At 44.5% G+C, this 15,399-nt stretch overlaps 1 protein-coding gene across 2 annotated transcripts in view; it reads left to right on the forward strand.

Annotated features, from left to right (window-relative positions):
* The window catches only part of PLXNA2 (plexin A2), a 418,876-nt gene that overhangs the window by 329,725 nt on the left and 73,752 nt on the right, over positions 1-15,399 (forward strand). For both annotated transcript variants that reach the window (XM_081864876.1, XM_081864877.1), the window contains exons 16-17: positions 4,543-4,710; positions 8,760-8,853. In XM_081864876.1, the coding sequence (XP_081721002.1) occupies positions 4,543-4,710; positions 8,760-8,853 (262 nt within the window). The remainder of the gene's footprint in view (positions 1-4,542; positions 4,711-8,759; positions 8,854-15,399) is intronic.

Consider the following 15,399-nt stretch of genomic DNA (forward strand, 5'->3'; position numbering starts at 1 on the left):
TACTCTTTTCTTATTGAAACTTGAGCTGTCACGAACAAATACCTGTTTTTATTTCTGGGATGAATTCCATATTTCACCACTTTTACTCTTTATGGAAAAATGCATACTATATTATTTGTCATTTTAAAAATATACAGTACATTGATAGATACACCCTGATTTATGCACCATTCATATGAGCTACAGTGATCATTAATAAGCATCTGTTGACATATGCCTTTCTGCATTGTAGTACTAGTGTAGCTTTTTATCAACTGTTCCAAATATTTCATAATACGAAAAACATTCTTTCCAGGCTTCATGAATTTGGGAGGCTCTTATGCTCAATGGCACTCCATCCCCACCTCAAATGTCCTAGTATGGGGGACATGTCATATGTTCACAGTAAAAGTGCTCTCGGGGCCTAGTCTGAAGTCATATGGTGCTGCAGCTCAGTGGAGCAGCATGTGTGTGGCACACATATGGCCCCAGATTCAGTCCCTGGTATCTCCAGGCAGGGCTGGCAAAACACTAGACAGGGACTGCCAGTCAGTACTTGTGCACAGTGCCTTGAGTTCCGTGATAGAAGAAATGTAGGATATAAATGTAACTGCAGTAAAAGTGATAAAATAGTTGCTCAGAGGAGTAGGAAATGTATGTGCATTGTTCAAGAAGGGATGTGGAAAGTTAGGTTCCACCTTTTGGTCTATTTTCCCCACTTGGATCTGTTGCTTGTTTGTAAGATAGAAGGAACTTGGTGAGATGAGGAAGTACAATGTCACTTGCCTGTTCTGCTTTCTCCTTTCACCTGCTATAAAACCAGCTTTTCCCAAGCTGTGTTATGGAGGCATAATATATGGGAATTGCTGCTTTCTGCAGCCTCTGAAGAGATAAAACAGCTGAGCACCCATTTTATGCCTGGACTGGGAAGCAGTAGATTAGGGACAGCATGTTAATGAGTGAGTAGGATTTAATGGACTTAGTATTTCCTCATCTCATTCAATAAAGGGTTCATTTATACCTTTGGAACAGATAAAAAGGAAAACAGAATATGCTTAGTTAAACTTTACCACCTATTTCATTTCATATCTGTAGATGAGATTTCTTCTTCACAGCTTTTGGTTCTCCGATGTCTTTTTAAGTCTTGACTTGCGTAGAAGCTTTCTTGGAAACTAGTGCTGGGACGTAGCCAATACTTTTTTCCTAGAAAAATAGGTGCCAGTACTCACCATGAAGTTGTTGCAGTAAGTGCCACACTTTTTAACAACAACAAAAAGAGGTGCCGGTACCTCGTGCCCTTAAGTACCCCTTGGTTTTAATTTTCTGGCCATCCAGAGCTCTGGAATGCTGAATGTCCCGTTCGAACAGCTTAAGGTTTCAAGGGCATAGCTACCAGTAAGCCTTTACAACTCTGCTAGAGGGAATAGTTTTCCTGGTAATCAAAATTATTATTTTATAATGGTCTGTCGGTAGAATTTTTGTAGAATATTTTATTTCAGTGTGCTGTTCAAGTCTGGCTTCCAAGGCCAGACTTGGTCCAGCATAATAATCCATATAAATAAATGGTTATATTTAGGCATTGCTCCTAATTCACTGATCTAATTACTCCATATAACCTGTAAACTAACACTGCTGAGAATCCAGCAGTATGCTGTTTACTCCAGCCTTTCCATACAAGGTCATAACATGGCCTGTTTCTTCCCACCCCCTTCTCTCTTTTTTATTGCACGGTTTGTAGGTGATGAACTTGGCATGTACTCATGATGTGCAGGGAGACTGATTAGATGAAGCAGTTTCTAATGAGATTCACTATAATTACAGCTTCCCTCTATTCTCCTGCCTCTGATCGGAGGAGTGGGGAGATTCACCATGACGACATGGTAATAGCGCAGAAAGCTAATTAACTGATCACAGGGAGCTTGCAGTAATTCTTTGCCAGCAGTGATGTGTCGCTTTGGATCTCACACAAGGGCTAAGCAGGCTTCTCTGAAGTCTGGTCTCTAGCATGCTAAAATGCCTGTACTCACATGAGGCCACTGGTGGCAGGGAATAGCTAGGACATGACAGAGAATAGCTAGGAATCATTCAGCTCTAAGCAGAGTTGACTTTTTCTGAAGCCCAAGATAAATAATTGTAGCTGTTTCTACAACTCTACTTAGTCTTCCTTTTTTACTTTGCATCTTCCATTCCTTCTCTCTCTCTCTTGTTACCCTTTCTTCCTCCTTCCTCTTCTATTGTCTCCTCTCTCTCTCTCTCTCTCTCTCTCTCTCTCTCTCTCTCTCACACACACACACACACACACACACACAGAGAGAGAGAGAGAGAGAGAGAATGTACTGACTCTTGCCAAAAACACATCAACAGAGGCTCTTAACTGCACATTAGAGATATTTACTCAATAGCAGTAGGATTCAATAATTCAGGAGCCAGGCTAGAAACTTAGAACTGAGCAGAAACAACAAAGATGTCCCAACAAGTCCTCACACCCCTCCTGTCAAGTTTTTATAGACGAGGTGTGGCAAGGTTTCTCATAAGACTCTTTTGCCTTGCGAGAATGCATTCTGTCTGGGCGAGTGAATCTGTTCCCATCAGTTGAAGTAGTGCACAGTGCTTGGCAAGAGAAATGCACTCATTCTTCTGACTCCTATTCAGTCCCTGCCACCTCTGGCTCAGCCATCCCTAATGGGTTCTTCCTAATGAGGCTCTACACTCAGCAGAAGAGGTGGAAATGGGAGAACCTGCATCCTCCATACCCGGTCCCCACAATTCCCCCACTTCTGTTGCCTCCTCCTCAGTCTGAGACTGCCAGGTCATGGCCTGTCCCAAAAGGGAAGTGGGGCTCATGATACACACATATAAATTTGAGTTGTATGATCCTTAAAACAGAATGCTTACTGGCTGTTGGAAGGGGAAGCATGAGAACTCTTTGAACCTTTTTTGCATTGGAAGGGGAGAGTTTGGCTTACTTTACTTAAAAATGAGGAGGTAACATTTCTTCCTCTTGCTTTTTCTTTAAGTCTGAAAAGTCTTACATAGCTGCTCCTGTCTCATTTCCTGGCTTGGGGCTGGCCAGAATGCCCATGGTAAGATAAGGAAGTCCTGTCACAACATACACTTGCTGCTGTCACCACCTCACTTTTAAGAAAGGAAGCCAAACTCCACCTCATGAGATTTCTCCTATCCATCCCAGTTTTTGAGGACAGTTTCTTTTCAACCTCCCTCTTTCCAAATTGCCCCCCCCCCAAAGTTGGGCTGAAACTATTGATCCAGCTCCAACATGAACTATGTTTTTATCACTGCAGTCTAACTTGAAGCTCATACCTTGTACTGAATCTTCCTCCTGCTTTTGTGTGCCAACATCACACTTGACCCAAGCAGTATTACTATTAATATATTATGGTTAATCATGTTTATTACAGCTTTTCTTAAGAAGGCCAAGAACCTTCAGAATTCTAATTGTATGATTGCACATTTACACATCAGGATTGTATTTCTAGGGCATATACTCACTGTGGCATGCAAGTCTTATGATTTAACTATCTCTTTTCCTGACATTTGCTAGCTCAGAATCATTCCTCTCTCCTAGCTGCTTTCCCATCCTTAGGGGAAATGTACAGGTTCTCCATATCTTTTGCTGGGGTTGATTTTGAGCAGACTAAGAGCAGAAAGTGGTCACTTCTAGACAACCTGTTATTAGAGTTTTTCGCCTGATTTGTTCATGGAAAGATTAGGCAACATAGGCTATTTAATTCATCTTGATTTGTTTGCAGGCAGATTAGATGATGTGGCATCAAGCAACTGCTATCCCACACTTGCCTGTTCATTGTCCCATCACTTTCCTTATCATTAAAAGTTCAATCTTTTTGAGGAAGCAGGTTTGTTTTGCAAGAGCTCGAAATCAGCTTTAATTGCGCAGCCTGGAATTTGTCAGGATGTGATTGACTCCCACCTAAATATAGTGACAGTCTGGAAGCGTCCTTAATTAACCCTTCCCTGCCCATTTCTTTTCTCAAACCTACACCCATCAAAGGCTGTTTCCGTTGAGAAACAAACTGTCAGGAGTACAGAGGCATGCAAACCTTCCACCCCAGCTTCTTTCACACACATACACATTAGTCAGCCTTTTGCCTAACCTCCATGAAAAACGGTTTTCACACAAACGTGTTTTTAATCCAGCAAGGACCCACATGCAACCTGATGCTGAATAGATAGGACTCTACCACATGCTTGGAACACTTGAAACACCACATCAAATTTAAAACTCTGAGCAAGTTCCAGTCTTAATATTACAATGAGTTGTATCATTTGAATGCAAAAAGTTGTAATGCCTTCAGTTGGTTAGTCCTTGTACTGCAGCATTATTTGTCTTGTGCCTTCAGGTAGCTACCATATCTGTTAGGTAGGCACTACATCTCTCCACAAAGGTTGTCACCCATTTGTTTTTGGTAGAGTAAGCCCAATGAATTTATTTTATCTGTGGGTCATCCTGAGTGCTTGTTGTTAGCTGCCCCTTGATTGCCTTCCTATTTGTTAAAGGTTCCACTTCTCTCTTCTCTTTTACAGGAGGTCCATAAACGAAATTGTGTGTGTGTCGGCACCTTCCACTCATGGCCTTGGCTCTGTCCATGTCTCAGTCAGTGTGGACCGGGCCCAGTTAGAGAGCATGTTGCAGTTTGAGTACATTGATGACCCCAGAGTTCAACGTATTGATCCTGAGTGGAGCATTGCCAGGTAACTGGAGTCTTTTAACAGCAGGAGCACCAGGAGAGCAAATGGTTAGAATTAGGACATGGCTAATCCCCCAGCTTCCCAACAGTGGTGAAAGTTATCAAAGCTGGTTGTAGTTTTGGAAGGATTGCTTCAAAGCAGAGCCGTCTTTCCTATTGGGCTTACAGGGCGCTGGCCTCTCAGGGGTGCCCTAGTGAGTGGGGGAGCTGCGTGGCTTTGCTGGCGCCTCCCCCTTTCCCTGCAGGCCTGCCAGCTGTGCCCCATCAACCATATGGCTGGAGGGCATGCAGCTTCCTTCCCAAGCCTCCGTGGGAGGAGAGCATCTCCGCAGAGGCTTGGGGAAAGGGCGACAACTCTGGGAAACATGGGGTGGGCGCCGGAGGGATCTTTGCACCACAGCGCCGGATATGCTTAAGATGGCCCTGGTTCAAAGCCACAGTTTTTGCAAGGACTGCAATGTTTTGGGAGTCAGTGGGGCTTCAAATGAGTCAAAATGCATTGAAATGTCTCCTTTTGGATCATGCTTCAGTTCTATGAGAATGCAACCATTCTGTGAGGAAGGTGCTCAGTGAGAGAGTTGTCCAACCTCATATAGCAGTTAAAAAACAGAGATGATTGTGTGGTAAAATGAGTCAGACTATGTTTCATGTGACAATACCATTTTGATACCTTGCTTTAGGTGTGTAATTGGGACTTGAAATAGGCTGAAATTGCAGATTCACTCTGGTATCCTAGGGTATCATAGTTCAAAGTAGCATACTTGGCTACACAGCTGATAGCATGCATACTATGGGCGATGAGCAGTGATCTTCTCAGTCTTGGTGCTAGTGTTTACATCAGATTGTGCCTCTGGCTAGGCTATTGCCTGTTCCAAGCCCAAAAAGAACAAATAAAACAAATATTAGGTGTGAAGGAGTGGAAAAGAATTGGCATTATATTGGCTTGTTCTCTAGAGCAGATATAAAAGGCACACATAATACTCGTCTCCACAAATGTCTTTAATAAAAGGGATAGATATTAGTAATCTTAAAATAATTTTTTTGCAAAACCCATTAAGCATCTTTAGTGTCTGCTGAAAGTGTTTCATCGTTTGAAAACAATTGAAACAGTTGCTCATAATTGCTATACTGAAATAATGATGGGGGGGTTATTTTGTTTTTAATTCATTCCAAGTTCCTCTCTAAATGCCTCTTTCTATAAACCAAGAAGGGAAAAATCTGATTGAATTAGTTTCTTGTTGAAGATACCTCTTTGCAGATGCAAATTCTATAAATATATTTGATAGACATGACAGTGCAAGAGTCCATTCAACTTGTGTGTGTGTTTTTAAGTACAGCTAAACTTTTAAGGAATTATGAAAGCCTAAACTGTGTGTCACTTTCTGCAGATTCTCCCGCTTCCTATCCCTCTCAGCCCTTGGAAACTTATTAGTGATGACTCTAGAATCAACACTAACTTTAAAAACACTAATTTAAAAACACACAGAGCAAAGAAAACATGGTCTATGACTCAGTTCAGCAAAGCCAAACCCCTTATGTGAAGAAAAAGGACTATTATCTATAATTCCCTTCTATTGCTTTACTCGCTATTGTCAACACCCAGCTTCTCAGGCTCCTTGGGGATTTATTCCACCTGTGTAAATACTGCAGATTTATGGATGAGGTCTGATCTTCCAAGAAGCTTGGGACATCCATTCTTGTGGATTTTCTGGACTCAAATGACCTGGGCATATTGATGAATTAGGCCCCTCAGAGCAATGCACTATGATTGCTGGGCCTCTGAACAGTAGTTCTGTATAAATTAGCTTCCTATGTTCCAACATAGTTGCAGAAGCTCAGAAGTCTCTCTGGTGGTGGGGGGTGGGGATCCCACTTCATTCCTGTTCAACATAATGCAAAAGTACAAACTATCTGGAATAGTATGTTTCCCATCCACAGACCTGCATTCATCATTGCTAGGCGGTTAGAACATCCCTGTTCCCTGAGTTGGAAAATAAGAGTTATTAACTCAATTGTAATTACTGAGGCAATTACAACCATGGCAATCTGTGACAAGATTCTGGGAGAGCAAATGGAGCCCTGTGATCGCTCCCATCTGCTGGAGAAGTGCACAATTGCTCATTAAGGCCTCCTTCTTAAGAGCACCAGAGAGTAAAAAAAAAAAAAAAAAAGCTGATCAAAACATACCGGTTGTCTAAAGATGTACAGCTATACATTCCAGGAGCACTCTAAAGTGCAGGAGCTGATAGACCACTGTCTAAAATGCTGGGTCAGTTTCTTCACTGCTGTAACTTTTTTTCACTTTTGTAGAGCTGCACGCAAAGGAGGAAATGTTTATACAATAGTTTCACACTGAAAACAAAACTGGACATCTGGGGAGCTGGAAATATTCCCTACATAAATGAGCAGAAGTGAAATCTTAAGAGGAGATTCTGCCTTGACTCTAGACATCACTGGGAACATTGTGTACGTCATGCTGGGGGGGAAATCAGTATGAGAACTTTTTAAAACTTCCACTTCTAGCACCTTAGGGAAACTAGTTCTGTGCACTCAGTGGCACAGGGACTGTGCTTGAAGATATGTGGTCTTACTTACACATATACAGAGCCGGAGCATCGGATGGAGGGGCTTAGAGCATTTCACCCCATAATATATTGCTTCTCTATTAGTCACAGCTTTCAATCCAGCACAGAGAAAGACATGTCTCTATCATCAGCTCTTGCGGCATCACCCCTCCAGCTTCCAACTCACTGAACACAGCAACTTTCCAATCCAGCCCCACCCCCACCCCTTTTTGGTTGTTTCTCACCTAGATGCAGTTATTGCAACCCAGCTCATCGCTTTGAAAAGCTCATCAGGGCAGGGTACTAAAGTGGCTGGCTGGTCTTCATCTTCAAAGAAACTTGCCTGACCAGTTCCCCAATCTCCTCTAAACTCATAAGAATACTATAATGAGCCTCCCTAGATCATATCAAACTTTGGCTTTTTGGATGTAGGGAAGACAAAATAAAGACTTGGCGAGTAGTGGCCAACCTTCTCATCAGCCGAAGGCCAGGAATAGGGTGAAGGGAGGGAGAAGAATTTGAGTGACTGGAGCTGAGCAGATCTCTGGTACACTATAAATTCATTGCAGGAGAAACTGAAGATAACATTTATTGCACAGAAGTGATTCAGTAGACTGCCAAGTCATAGACTCAGACTGGGCTAAGTGTGATTGTGAAGGCACTCATAAGTTACGTAGGAATTTTGAGGGGCTGGTTTTCTCAAATACAGCAGGGCTATTGTCAAAGAAGCTCTGCATAAGGTCAGTGTTTATAGCAGGCTGGATTGGCTGTGGGTCTTTTTTTAACTTCTCATGTGGAACAACCATAATTCCCCACTCCTCCCTGACATCTCTGCTACTGCGGAGGTTAAAAAGAAATTTACTGGTTGATTTTCAAATGAGCTGAGCTGTGCTAAGCTGTGCTGAGTGTTTCAGCTGAGGAAATGGTCTCAAGTTCCTTGATGAGCAGCTTTGCTGTCACTCGCTTTGGCCATCATAGTCCTCTTTTCACTTATTTGACAACCGTTTCTTCCATGTAAATTCTTGCCCTGTGTGTAATAATTTTGCTGGGAATTACAGAGGAAGGAAGGCTAGCAAAACAGCAACTTGTTCACTGCAAGAGTTATATAATATGACACTTCTCTTTCTTCGGAGCATGCATCGCTGTATAAACCATTAAGCACGCTAACAAATTCATTGTTGTTATTTATTTAGTCCTGGATCTTTATATTTTTCCTCCTGCCAACCCTAAGAAATGTTACGGGGAGAGGTGACTGCCCACTAGGGGGACAGATGATACTAAAAAATCCAATTAACTTGCAAGACAGCTCTAGCCAGAGTCAGGGTGATGGTATATTAATCCGGTTTGTCACCTAGTTCCTATACAGCCTGGAGAAAACATATTGCTGAGTTCAACAAGCATTTGTATTTGCCAGAAACATGGGCAATGGGCTCTGCCCCAGTCCCCCTTGCCAAACCTTATTAACCCAATGTTATCTGCTTCCCCACAGTGGCCACACACCTCTGACTGTCACAGGGTCCAACCTAGATGTCATACAAGAGCCCAGGATCCGAGTGAAGTACAATGGCAAAGAGTCTGTCAATGTAAGTAGTTGCTCTTGCCAATGGTTTCATCTTGCCTTAATCCACTCATTGCATGGTTCTTTGTGGACATGGCCATGTCATCATAAATTGTATTTCTACAGAGGTTTTTTTACTAGCTTGCTTGCTTGCTTGCTTGCTTGCTTGCTTGCTTGCTTGCTTGCTTGCTTGCTTGCAGAAAGTTTCAAATTTACACTTACAGTCCAAGACATAGAGTCATGAATCACAAGCAGCCATGTGCATAGAAGTCCTTTGAACCGGAAAGCTTAACAACCTGATCCTGTAGAGTTCAGTAGCAATTATTCCCAAGCAACTGTGCACAGGATTTCAGCCTCAGTTGTCTACATTCAGTGGGAGAATTTCAAGCATATTTCACTCTTATGAACATCACTTCTCTACATGAGAAGAAAAGTATTGTGAAGTGAAATCTAGATGATGCACCATCTTAAACTCCCTTTGGAACATACCTTATTTTAATGTAAGTCATTTGACTATAAGGTAAAATGTAATATAAATACTTAGTAATAATCAGGGAAGCCATTACTAACTTGTCCGTTGATTTCAGCAGGTCTGATCTGAACATGACTCGATTGGATACAACCCATAGCTTCTGCAGATCTTTTTCCAAACACACATAAGCAAATTTTTTTCAAACATACAGTCAACAAAACAATTATTTCCCATGAGCTCCAAAAGTACAAGGGTAACCTTCCAATTACTGTCTCATTTTACATTTACCCTGAAACTAACACTACTTTAAATCTTTAAAGCCATTTAAATAAAAGCATCTCTGTATCAAAAGGTTTCAACTGCCATTGTTTATCATTTAGATGATTTATTTGTTAAAACTGGATTTTAAAAATAACACTTCAACACTCAGGTGTAAGTAACACTTCTCAGGTGTAAGTAACAAGATTCCAAAGAGTCCAGACAGTTGATGCATTCACACAGCTTTCTGTTGTAATAAAAGGGATCAATAGGATAGGCTATTAACTGTGATAACCTTTGACATTTTATTAGGAGATGGATAATCATATGAAGTCTATTTCATTTGGTGGGGTTTTTTTACCCATTAGCCACTAGTACTGACTTAACTTGTCCATTGGCAACTAGTACTGACTTAACTTGTCCATTGCAGATTCATGCATCTAAACCCTACAAATTTACAAGTTCAATTTGTGAACATTAATGGTTCAGTCTCACAGCAGTCTGTCATAGTGGCTATAATGTTTGATTTCACTACGAGAGAGGGAAATTCAGAATGATACTCAGCTGTTAAATTCCCTGAATAGTTTTGAGCAAGTCACAATTGCTCAGCTTTCCCTACCTCACAGGGTAGTTGTGAGGTAACTTAAGAGCTCAGTGGGATAGAAATGGAATAGAAAACAACTTTGTACAGTGGAAGGAAATACTGTAATTCACTACCATGAGATTCATATTTGCATGTGGCTACTTTTTCACTGGTTTCACAGAGGCACTAGAAGTTTTGCATAGACAACTACCTGGAAGGCACATGCCTGTGCATAATGACTTTTTCCAGGATAAGATCCACTCGCTTGGCCACGCAGTGCCTAAGCTAAATGCTGGATTCTTCTTCATCTGGAATTGTGAGGTCTGTGTGGGCAGTGCAGTGCATCCAGAAAAGAACTGTGCTTGTGCAGAATAGCTCACTCTACATAGTACCTTTTTATAATATCTGAAGAGTATACCCTACATCACCATTGTGGAGTTAAACTGCATGAGTGACCCCCCCCTTGTGCAGTCACATCTTAGGGGACATCAGGTGAACCTACTTTTTTAGGGCAGGGAGTCATTATCACAGAGGGCTCATTCCTACTTTGCCCCACAAAGCCCTGTCATTTGGAGAAACTGCATTAAGCAGAGGACAATGGAGACATATGGGCTGGTGTCATTAGTGAGGCCCCACTATATATCATCCAACACACACACAAAACCCTCAGCAGAAGGGAGAGGTGCGCTAAGTAAACATGCAGAGAGGGTTTGAAAGAGACACAATGGAAGTGGTGTCTCCGCTGAGTCCACCCCTCCTGAGCACCTGCTTTATGAAAAGAGGCTACCCTGGGGGCCATTGTGAAACTATCAGAGCCTCATAAAAACAAGAGATGAAGAGCCTTTTTAAGCACACACATTTACCCTGCCCCAGGTCAGTGTGAAAGATAGCCCATGGGCCTTGCAAATGTAGTTCATGTTTGCAGTTCCCCATAGTTTCTCCTTGCTCTGAGGATGCCCTCTGTGAGTTCAGTAACTAAGGGTCGACACCTAGAGGTCCGCTTTCAGTCATACCTCTAAAATGATAATAATTGTACCACTGCAAGTTATTGTGAGCTCCTTCCCTTTCATAGCATCCAAAGAAGTTGCCGTCCTAGCTCAGTCCCCCCCCCCCAACAAGATACTCTTGAGGTACTTTTCTTCAAAGCAGGTTTAATTTTTAAACATGGTTTGTGTTACTGTTCCATTGCCAAAACATGTGCACCTATGAGCCAAGACAAAATGCAGTAAAGATTTCTGCAGCTGCTGGTCCAGATGTTTCTCTACATCTTATGAGAAAATTAAGAAATTACATATGCAGCTGTGCATGGTACTTACACAACACAATTGAAGGAAGAAGACCCGCAGAGAAGGAAGGAGTGCAAGAAATTGGTTTATGCACAATGCTGTTGTGAGTACAGCATTCCAACCCAAATGGCCTTCATGCTTCCCAGATGGTACTCTTGGTTAGTCTTCGTTGCCACATTGAGATTCTGTGCTTGTGCAGAATACCCGGATATACATGTTTGTAGTGGAGGAGAGAAGCAATTTGCCTCCTGTACCTTACTGACTATGGAACTTTAGGAACTTGAAACCTTAAGTAAATATGACATTCTTTCCTTTCCTTTCCCCTGAGTGAGTGCCTGAGGGCCCTGCTCCTTCCTGCCACTTACTACCTGGCCTGGGGCGGGGCCTGACAGGCCTCACTAGGACAGTTGTTGTTACTGCCGGAGGGACAGAGTGTTTTTAAAATGTTTTTATATATATATATATATATATATGCTTTCGTAGATTTTCACGGGTACAGGAATGCAGGTTTTGGTGTCCTCGGGTGTCTTCCCGTGTAAAAGTTGGGGTGTCTAGGCTACGTTTCGACGAGGTCTCACTCGTCATCTTCAGGCTGGTGCTTTCGGCTTCTTGTTACTGGAACAGTTACTGTTACTGTTACTGTTACTGTTCCAGTAACAAGAAGCCGAAAGCACCAGCCTGAAGATGACGAGTGAGACCTCGTCGAAACGTCGCCTAGACACCCCAACTTTTACACGGGAAGACACCCGAGGACACCAAAACCTGCATATATATATATATATATATATATATATATATATATATATATGGGGGGGTGGGGTGGGATGGATGTTTGGTTGGGCTTGGGGATTATTATTATTTTACTTATTATTTTGATGTTTCGTAATTTTTACATTTTTTGTTTGTATTGTTTTATTGGTTTTGTTTGTTTAAGGTGTTATTTTGTTCTTAGGGGGAGGGTTCAGGGCTGCCGGGGAGTGGGCCCCAGCCCACAAAATGGCTGGGGCATGTTCCACAGGGGGGGGATGCACTGGGACAACCGATCTCAGTGATCACGGGTAGGAGGAGGAGTTACGCTAAGACTAGACCATGTCATTACAGAGGGGGCAGGTTTAGTCGTTGTCTGAGGACTATCCCTGCCTCCGGGTCTGGTCCTGACCGGATGGATACTAGAATCAGCAAGGGATACCCACATGAACTGAGGGTGCTGCTGTGCAATGCCAGGTCAATGATTCATAAGACCACTGCCATCCATGACTTGATCATGGATGGAGGGCTTGACCTGGCATGTGTAACAGAGACTTGGTTGGATGAAGCAGATGGGCCTGTCCTTGCTGCTGCTTGTCCACCGGGTTTCTCTTACGCACAGCAACCCAGGTCATGTGGGGGGGGAGGGGGGGTTGCAGTGATTTTTTAGGAAGTCATTAGTTTGCACCAGGCGTCCTATTGGGAAGACCCAGTTTTCCGAGTGCATGTTCTGGAAGTTGAGCAATAGGGGCAGTACAGGATTCCTTTTGGTGTACCGACCTCCCCACTGCACCAAGGATTCCCTGTCCGAGCTGCTTCAGGTCGTGGCGGATGTTCTCCTGGAGACACCTAGTTTGGTCGTCCTAGGGGATTTTAATATCCATGCCGACACGACCTTACAAGGGGCCGCTCGGGACTTCGTGGAAAGCATGGCCTCCATGGGGCTGTCCCTGAATAAGTCTGGCCCAACCCATAGTCGTGGACATGCCTTGGACCTGGTGTTTACCTCTATGGATGTTGGTGATCTGACACTAAGTAAAAGCGAAACGAAAGAAGTGCCATGGTCAGATCACTTCCTGGTGCAACTGGACTTCTCTGCGACCCATCCCCTCTGCAGGGAGGTGGGACCAATTCGGATGGTCCGCCCCCGCCACTTAATGGATCCAAATGGTTTCCAGAGAGTGGTAGGGGATGCTTTATCCCATGTTGATGGCCTTTCAGCCGATTCCCTGGTGGCCCGCTGGAATGTGGAGTTAACCAGGGCTATTGACTGTTTGGCTCCGAAGCGCCCTCTCCGATTGCATGGAGCCCAGACAGCCCCGTGGTTTTCCACGGATCTGAGGGCAATGAAACAATCGATGAGACGGCTAGAGCGCCAGTGGCGGATAACTCATTCCGAATCTGACCGGACACAGGTTAGAGCTCAACGTCGAGCCTACCAAGTGGCGATAGCGACGGCGAAGAAGAATTTCTTCACCGCCTCTATTGCATCTGCAGAAAACAGCAGCAGGAGACTTTTTCAGGTGGTTCACAATTTAGTGGAGCCACCTGCAACATTGGGGCCCAGTACGGGCCACATGTTCTCCTGCAATGATTTTGCAAAGTTTTTTGCAGATAAAATCGCTCAGATTCGGGAAGAAGTAGACTCCACCGTGGGAGCAGGGCCGGGGCGGGAGAGTGCTAGAGTTCTGTCTAGTCAAGTTGAGTGGGATCAATTCCAATCTGTTACCTCCGAGGATGTGGGCAGGCTGCTTGGACGAGTGAAGCCAACCACCTGTCTCCTGGATCCTTGCCCATCCTGGCTTATAAAAGCTAGCCGGGAAGGACTGGGCGATGGGCTTCGTGGGGTGGTGAATGCTTCCCTCCGTGAGGGAGCCTTCCCAGACCCGCTGAAAGAGGTGGTTATTAAACCGCTTCTTAAAAAACCATCTTTAGATGTGGCCACGATGGCCAACTATCGCCCAGTTTCAAATCTTCCATTCTTGGGCAAGGTGATTGAGCGAGCAGTGGCCGAACAACTCCAGGCACGCCTGGAAGAAGCGGACCACTTGGATCCCTTCCAGTCGGGATTCAGGCCTCATCATGGGACTGAAACTGCCTTGGTCGCACTGGTTGATGATCTTCGGCGGGCTAGGGACAAAGGTGAGAACTGTTTCCTAGTTCTGCTGGGTCTCTCAGCGGCGTTTGATACCATCGACCATAACATCCTTCTGGACCATCTTGAGGGGCTGGGAGCTAGGGGCACTGTCATACAGTGGTTCCGCTCCTTCCTCCTGGGCCGTGTTCAGAGAGTGGTGGGGGGGGATGAGTGTTCAGACCCCTGGGCTCTCACTTGTGGGGTGCCTCAGGGTTCTGTCCTCTCCCCCATGCTTTTCAACATTTACATGCAGCCGCTGGGAGAGATCATCAGGAGGTTTCGGCTGGGTGTTCATCAGTATGCGGATGATACCCAGCTTTACCTCTCTTTTAAATCAGAACCAGTGAAGGCGGTGAAGGTCCTGTGTGAGTGTCTGGAGGCGGTTGGAGGATGGATGGCGGCTAACAGATTGAGGTTGAATCCTGACAAGACAGAAGTGCTGTTTTGGGGGGACAGGAGGCGGGCAGGTGTGGAGGATTCCCTGGTCCTGAATGGGGTAACTGTGCCCCTGAAGGACCAGGTGCGCAGCCTGGGAGTCATTTTAGACTCACAGCTGTCCATGGAGGCACAGGTCAAATCTGTATCCAGGGCAGCTGTTTACCAGCTCCATCTGGTACGTAGGCTGAGACCCTATCTGCCTGCGGACTGTCTTGCCAGAGTGGTGCATGCTCTGGTTATCTCCCGCTTGGACTACTGCAATGCACTCTACGTGGGGCTACCTTTGAAGGTGATTCGGAAACTACAACCAATCCAGAATGCGGCAGCTAGACTGGTGACTGGGGGCGGCCGCCGAGACCATATAACACCGGTCTTGAAAGACCTACATTGGCTCCCAGTACGTTTCCGAGCACAATTCAAAGTGTTGGTGCTGACCTTTAAAGCCCTAAACGGCCTCGGTCCAGTATACCTGAAGGAGCGTCTCCACCCCCATCATTCTGCCCGGACGCTGAGGTCCAGCGCCGAGGGCCTTCTGGCGGTTCCCTCATTGCGAGAAGTAAAGCTACAGGGAACCAGGCAGAGGGCCTTCTCGGCAGATGTCAAAGTGATAAGCAACTACCTGACATTCAGAAGACATCTGAAGGCAGCCC

The sequence above is a fragment of the Podarcis erhardii genome (genome assembly GCF_964252035.2).
Source record: "Podarcis erhardii genome assembly, chromosome: 6".
Taxonomy (NCBI): Eukaryota; Metazoa; Chordata; class Lepidosauria; order Squamata; family Lacertidae; genus Podarcis; species Podarcis erhardii.